Raw genomic sequence first — 8120 nt, 5'->3', positions numbered from 1 at the left:
GCAGGAATATTTGAATCTCCTTCCCCTGCTCTTTTAATTTCTGGATGGTTTCAATTAACCGTATTTGTTAGTGTGACTGAAATTGAAGTTTCTCTCTGCTGACATACAATACACTGAAAATCACTTACGCATTTTGTACTGTTTTGGAACAGTTCATAGAAGTCATCAATGAAAATAAATCTGATTAAATAATGTACAGGAAGAAATGTCAGGCTGTTTGTGCAGATCACTTGTTATAATGGTTATTATAAGAAAAACTTGGAAAATAGTAAAATGGTTAAGAGTTCTCGGTGTTAGTTGTACCATACAAGAATCTTTTTCCACAAAGATACGTGAATCACAGTAAGACTAGCTCTAGTAATGTGAACAGCAAACTGTTAATGCATTTCCAGCTCCATTTGTATCTACAAGAGATACTGAACATCAGCTGGCTGTCATGAAGCCTCCTAGAAGTTACATGACAGCAATGCTTCAGAAATGACCATCCAGTGGCAGACAACAACCTGAGTAGTCATTTAGATTTTAACTTTCCTCTACCACCCTGTATCTTTGAAATAGAGCTGTCAGAGAATGTTCATATTCTTATCCATTATTTGAACTGATGCCTTGAGTCCTGTGTTAGGTTTATGGGAACAGAGTTGAGAACCCCCTCTAAGAACAGTTAAACTCGTACATGCTAAAACACACTAAAACCAGATCTAAGTTTACAAAGGCTACACTCATCCATCCATGAAGTAAATACTTCTCAACTCTGTGACATCAAATTATAAGTAAAACTGTTAATAAAAATTGGAAATTAAAATTTCATTTGACAAGCACTCTAAAATTAATTTGAACCATTTAAAAATTGAATAATTGGAATCATTGGATCCATTGACAATTGATTTAAAGATCCTTTGTATCCACTGGATCTGAACCATTTAAAAATAAATTCTAATAAGTATTTGAGAGTACCTATTGGCCTCCTGTGAGCAGAAAACACCCTGAAATTCTCATAGAAAGGAGTAATGATGCCTCTAAGACCATTCTGGGCAAGTAGTGAATGTGCAAACTCAGCCTCTCGGAGAAGCATCTTGACTTCTGAGGTTCAGCTCCCTTCTTCAGCCAATGTGAGTGGTGAACACCCTGCACCATGCTGTGCTGCCTGCCTCCATGACAATCCCAGTCAATCTCTGAGCAGTCTCTGCCCCAGGGGAGAAATATGCAGCACATATCCTTAGCCAAAGTCCAGGAGCCTGCACGCCAGAAAAACAATGTCCTCTGCAGTCTGAGGCATAATCTTGTCCCACGTAGTTCACATTTAAGTATTCATTCAGATCTAGTATCCCTCCTGTTAAACTGAAGAGCTGCTGCTGCATGCCTTCCTGTACAGATACAGACACTGTAATTAATTCAGTGGCTTAGCGCTATCTTGGTATATAAAGTGTGTGTTTGAAGAAGTGTGGTGTCTAAATTACAAATTACAGTTTTAGGTTGAAGATCTAAATGCTGTGATGAAAGGTGTAAATTAAATAATCAGGTTAACGTTGAGTGATGGGACCTTTGTCTGGAAGTTTGAAATAGTCATCACTTTTTTCATTAACAACAAGTGATAATTAACGAGACATGGTTATTAACATTAGGTTTAGTCATGAAGGCTTTCACTGCTGATGCAGAAGCAGATGGAGTGCCTATTTATGAGTCTTATTACGGGTTAAGTCAACTGCTATGAATTTGTCTCCCAAATGTGCTAAGGGTGTAATTTATTTTCAGCCACAATTAACTTGTTAAAGATTAAAGATACAGTGGCTCAGTGAGGGATAGTGAATGTATGGCACATTATGAAGACATTTTAAGTACTGCTTAGATGTGAAAGCCATTATACTAATTAAATTCTCTTTAGCTCAGTCTTTTCTCAAGCAAGGAAGTGACAAAACTCTGTAATGTTAGTCCATAAACTTTATCTATGATCATATTTCATAAAGCAGTAGGCATTAGAGGGAGGACATTTTTGGGGTTTAGAGCTTAAGCGTCAAGCTGGTTGCCATGGTTGGTTGGTTGGTGCTGTTTTTAATAAACACAGTACATCAGCATTCTCTGTGCCAATCAGGCAAGGCCACACTTTCCAAAAGTGTTTAGTGATTTGAAGTACTTTGATACTCACCTACCTCTCACAGACATTTCACACACAGTCCTGAGATTGACTCTTGTGTGCTGTGCTAGCACTGAGACAACTTCTCTCATCTCATCAGCCACTAACTCTTTGGGGTGCTAATGTTAGAACCTCTTTAAAAAATTAGAAATATGTTCTCAGGCACATGTGTCTGCATCCAAAATTCTCATAAGTAAAACTAAGTACATAATGGACAGTCTTCCTGCAAACATGTCATGCAAAGGCAAAGCTCCTCTATGAACATCACACATATGCTTTTTGAGGATTCTAGCTGGACTCCAAATTTAATTGCCATGTGAATCACCAGAACTAATTTACATGCCACAATTTTCCGTTTGATGTAGTTATACACTTTTTCTTGTGTTTTAGGAGAATCTGCATTGTACACAGACAGAAAATTCCCAACACATTTTCAGAGTACGGGCTTGTTTCCCAGAGGCTTAATTCAAATAAGCTTATGAAAGTCTTTATGATCTACAGTAGTGGTTCTGGAAAGAATGTCAACATCTCGAGTTCCTTATTTATTTCTCAAAGTAGTGTCAAAATTTGATTCTAACAATTATATGAGGGGTTTTATCACTGCACTGGTACAGGAACAGTACACAAGAATTTAAAATAAAAGTGATTACACGAAATAGCAAACAAACATATGATAGCTTCAGCTAACAGATTTGAAGAAGCAGAATCTTGTAAATATAAAATGAGATTAATATTTTCCTGATGCATACATTTCTTTTAAAATTTGATGATTAGTGAATAATATTTCAAATAGATTAAGTGACCCAGAGTAAGGATTGTTATTAGCATGTCTAATAATATGGAGATTTTTTAATTAAAGAGGCTTTGCAACGCTTCAGCAGCAGTTGGTTATTTACTCCCTTGAATACCTTGGACTCTAAACAGATGCTATTCTTATTATCTTCACATCTGGATTACTGCACAGATACAAATAGTGTTGTGGGTCATAGTTAATGTTGATTCCATTTCTATTCATACTCCAATGTTTTTGCAACAAAGCTAGGATCTCCTGGAGTTATAAATTCCCCTGTTTCTGTCTGTCAACTCTGAAAAGTCTTCCTTGGTTAAGGTGTCCCTCAGTGTTGCAATTAAATTATGAAAAAAATTGTTTAGCCCCAGTCATCGTAGTTCCAGAGCTGCTGTTCTGTCTGTTATAGGACATGTTGTCTTTAACTGCATTTCTGTGTCTGCAGTAGGATCTGTCGATGAATTACCAGAACTGATCTTGTACACTGCTCCATCCTCAGGCTAGCATAATCACATGAAAGGGAACAGTAATTATGTGTGCAAATTTGGATAAGCAAGGAAGACTATGGCATTTTTTGTACTTGGAGTTGTTGTGCAGCATCTACAGTAGCTCCTGATGCAGAGTTCCTCTTTCAGCTTTCAGTATGTCTGATGTGTGCTCTATCTTCTGCCTCTGGTATGGGTAAAGATGCATGAACTAAGTATTATTCTGAGTTAATATAGTATCCTGAAATTATTTGCATAATTTGGGGGGGTGCTGGGGGAATATTTACATTATAGCAGTAATATTTGACACTCCGTGAAAACTGCTTTTCAAAAACACAATTTTCTTTCTTACTCAATAATGCCAGAATTCCAAAAGGTCTCAGGTAATGTTTTATTTTTTGCAATATTTACTTATGTTTCTTCTCCTCTAGGAAATGTTTCCAGACTGCTCACTTTTATTTAGAAGATAACACATCCCCTCGAGTGATTTCTGCTCCCCCTGCTCCAATCTTCCCAGTCTCAGGTATTTTTTGTTAACTGTTCTGTGGATCAGTGTTAGCTGTTAGAAGATGCAGTTTTGTATGTGACCATAGGTTAATTCTTCATCTACTGGAACATTGTAAACCAGAGATTTGTACCCTCTTGTAAAAATAAACACAGGTGCAGTTGGCATAGGCAGAGAATAGTGTTACTAATTCTCTCCTGTAAGTAACACAGAAGAGAAATAACCTGTTCTTAAAGAGTTGTCTCAAAGCTACGCTGTGCCTTCTAGCTGTAGCCTCACTAGGAATGGCTGTCAGTGTAGCCAGCTGAGCTACACTAAGTAGCTCCAGTTCACTGCCACAAACTAGAGGATTACACCAACAATGTATTCTGCCAGTTTTCTGCCTTTAAATTTAATTTGTCACCTATGCATAGAACATGACTATTCTTTTTTACCAGGAGGACCCATATATACCTCATCTACCTGCGTTTTAGTTGCAATTACAACATTTTCTTTAACTTGCAGATTTTACTACTGGTAAAGTTCTCTGTGAGCCTCTCATAAAAATGATACACAAGTGCAGAATATTGTTAGCATCTTCTGGTTCCATATCCACCACAGTTAGTTGGAGAAACTGTTTCTTTTGTTTCCTTCCTCAAAGAGTATTAGAGGAGCATGTGCAGCCCTCACAGTTTTTTCAGTAGAATGAATAGTACCTTAAATAGATTAATTCTACAGCAGATCCCAAGCCACATTTTCAACCTTGACAAAAGGATATCTTGTTCTACAAGTAAAGCTTTTGCAAACTGTGCTTTTAAACAGGGGGTGGGTTCCCTTGGAATGACTAAGGGAAGCAAAATCAGCCCTTGTGTAGATAACTAGTAAACACATTTAACCACATAAATCCCAAACATTTGACTGCTGTTGTAACTGAATTGTAGGCATCTTTTAATGCCTCTTGTGTTGATTGTCTTTGTTAGGAGATGCATAACCTTTTTCTAAATGGTTAATAGGCAGGGATGTAGCTTGATATCAGAAAATATGTGATGATGCATGAATGTCAAGTGGCAATCGTTATAGGATATCTCTGCTCTTACTCTCTGTCATTAACTATATTGCAGCACAACTGTATAATTTTCTTGCATTTTATTCGCTGACCACCTCACCTCAGGGAGATAGTGTTTTCCATTGGCATAAGACAAAATTGCACTTACAGTTATTCTGAGTGCTAAAAATATGTGGTTTGACGCTGGAGGTTTTCCTTCTGACATACTGATAAGTAGTAACTTAAAGAGAAAGGTGTTTCTAAGTGATAGAATGAAAAATATTTTATGGAAAAAGCTGCAAGCACTGAGGAAATATATTTGTTTTATTTTGCCTGCAGCAGACATCAAGTGAGCAGTTTTTGTGTTTTCTATTGCTCAAGTGTTTCAACAGTGTGATTTTACAACAATTGAGACTAACTGCAATATAATACTGGCAAAGAGCATGGAGCAGGAAGAGCATTTTGTAACTGTTGACTTTAATTTTTTGTTATGACTCTGACTAAAAGCACACTCCACAGATCTCATTATCCATTAAGTTTTCCTTTTCTGGGGTTTCATTTGCAGAGATAGGAGAATTGAAGTTAACGGAAAATGTCCTGGCACTTCACAGCATAATTCACAGGTGTATTAAGAACAAATAATGAATTACGGGGTAATATTAGAACCCGCTATCATCTGTTAAGTAGTTTGAAGTGATACCTGCCATCCAGATATAAAATATATTCCTGGAGTCAGAAGTGATTGAACTGAGAGATTAGCACTGGCAAGGGAAAAAAACAGTAATTACACTAAACCTAAGATCTCTTTCTCCTTATAGTCCTCGCTCTTAGGGTCATTTACCTTCCCTTCTGGTTTTGTGTTTGCATATTATTAGAATAAACACTTTATGCCAGGTGTCATCTCTGAAGTGTGAAGATAGTGTTACACATTTGTTCAGCTTCTTTTAGGCTTCACTGGATAAATTCACTTTTTGTATTCATACCCATTCATGTAAGTGGAAGACCAGATGGATCTCAATACAAATCAACAAATTCTTGGTAACTGAAAACTAAAATTATTAGGTGGCCTAAATGCTGAACATCTGTTGATGTACATAACAGGTCCTTGTTCAATCTTTTTGATGTTTCTTTCTCATATGAAACAGCAATGAAATTACAAATTATGAAATAAACGTATTTTTAATCCATGAAAGACTTTTTTTTAAAAAAAAACAACCACCAGAATTATTCTTCATAACCAAAACTAGCTGAAATAATGTCATCTTTTAACAGGTAATTAACAGAACACATGACTCTGTTTACATAGCATATTTGCAGGAAAGAGAAGATTAAAAGTCCCAAAGGTTTTTGATGTGATCCCTAATGAATGTTCTACACAAGAGTGTTTTTCTGTATTTGTATAAAGTAAAAAGGAGATGTCCTGAAATAGAAACATCAGATGGAAGATTCGGACACGGTATTCGAACCCAGCAGTGGCATGAATCATATTTATTGGTTAAGAATATAGATATTGTCTTTATGGGAATCCAGAAAGTCTTAAACTTAACTTTTTAACTCAAAACTTGAAGTAGAAAGCCTGATGTGAAATTTTGCAGTCAGTACTCCCAGGATCAGACATAGCATTATTATTAATAGATAATCAAAGAATCATGGGGAGAATGGGGGAAAAATTCCTACTGGAAGTCCTCACTAATGCAGTAAAAGATTAAAATTAGTTGTTGTTTGCTTTGGATGCCAATGCAAACATGCAACACATCAGTTAAAATTATGCTACTGACATAATGCTACATTATTTTAGTAGGCTTGGGACTATGCAGCTAGTCCATGTACTGTATCAGAGTCCTGGTGCAACACTAACTAGCCGAAAGCACCAAGATGACTGCCTGATCGTTCTTTCTTTACCAGTATTATTTAGAACTCTGCTCCTGCCTTTCCCTTTGGGCACCTTGTAGCAAACTGCTAATCCTCCCATTTCCCCTTGGCTTCACAGGGAGTTCTGAATGCTCAGTAAACAGCATCTTGCAGAATCAGCACCTTAATTTTGGGGGCTTAGAGACAGAGCAAGACCTAACAAGGCATTTTCTTTATCTTCTTTCTGAGTAGCCATTAAGAAATGTATAAGTGTTAGACAATGATTTTAGAAATGTTAATGGTGTGAAAGAGTGGTTTTATTGTTGTGGGAGTTGTATATCCAAAGTTCATGCCAAAGTTTTTATTTCAGGATGTTGTGTGGATTGCCTACATATAAACTTCTTTATATGTCACTGGCTTTTTATTTTTTCATAAATATATTTTTTGTCTTTTCCCACCCCTAAGATGATGTTGGAGCAATTCCAATAAAGCATTTTCCAAAACATGTTGCAGATTTACATGCAAGTAATGGTTTTTCTGAAGAATTTGAGGTATGGCTCTATGATGTCATCTTTCTTCTTAGCACATACAGATAACATTAAATTTAAACGCCCGGCAATAAAAAACTGGGCATTACATTCTGACCTGGGGACTAATTTCATAAATATGAGTACTGTGAGCCCAGTGAGGACTTTCTTTGTATAACGACTAGGGAGATTTATAAAAGCTGACAGGACTGGGATGTAAATGGGAATGTTTATCCCTGTGATAAAATGCTAAATGATTGTGTGAATAAACTATGCAAAGATAATGCAATCTCTATGGTTTATCAGATACAGTCATAGATCTAAATCTTTTCCAACACCAATGCCAATTGAATTTTGCAGAAGCTGCCCACATTTGCTTGTTCTATTTACAGAGAAAAAAAAATTGAAGTAATAACGAATACTCATGGCAAGACTTCTGATTAACAGGAGAGCTAATGTAGTCTTTATATGTAGTAGGTTTACAGTTCCTTTTCTAAAGTATATGGTTCATAAGAGGTATTTCAAAATTCTGAAACATGCTCTCATCATATAATGTTACTATCACCATATGTAACTAATGAGCTTCATTGTTTTTCACATTCATATGCATTGCAAGCAGTTTAAAGCTAGATAAGTTCTAACTAAGGTCACATAAAAGAAAGATTATAAACCCCTGTAATAAACATTCTAAACTCTGTAATTGAAAATATGTTCTTAGAATTCTTGACAAATCATTTCTAACAAAATCAGTCAGTTGGGATGAAAGCAAGTTTTTAAGTGATTTGTATTAACTTAAACTATGATTGTAAT

The 8120-nt window shown here is 36.1% G+C and overlaps 1 protein-coding gene across 1 annotated transcript in view; it reads left to right on the top strand.

The window, feature by feature from the left end:
- PTPRZ1 (protein tyrosine phosphatase, receptor-type, Z polypeptide 1) overlaps nucleotides 1-8120 on the top strand; it is a 64872-nt gene that overhangs the window by 36218 nt on the left and 20534 nt on the right. The window contains exons 12-13 of the mRNA XM_010019525.1: nucleotides 3835-3926; nucleotides 7249-7334. Of these exons, the coding sequence (XP_010017827.1) occupies nucleotides 3835-3926; nucleotides 7249-7334 (178 nt within the window). The remainder of the gene's footprint in view (nucleotides 1-3834; nucleotides 3927-7248; nucleotides 7335-8120) is intronic.

Source organism: Nestor notabilis, unplaced genomic scaffold (assembly GCF_000696875.1).
Source record: "Nestor notabilis isolate BGI_N333 unplaced genomic scaffold, ASM69687v1 scaffold12458, whole genome shotgun sequence".
NCBI lineage: Eukaryota > Metazoa > Chordata > Aves > Psittaciformes > Psittacidae > Nestor > Nestor notabilis.
Note: the sequence above shows the minus strand (reverse complement) of the source record. Positions and strands in the feature narration are given on the sequence as shown.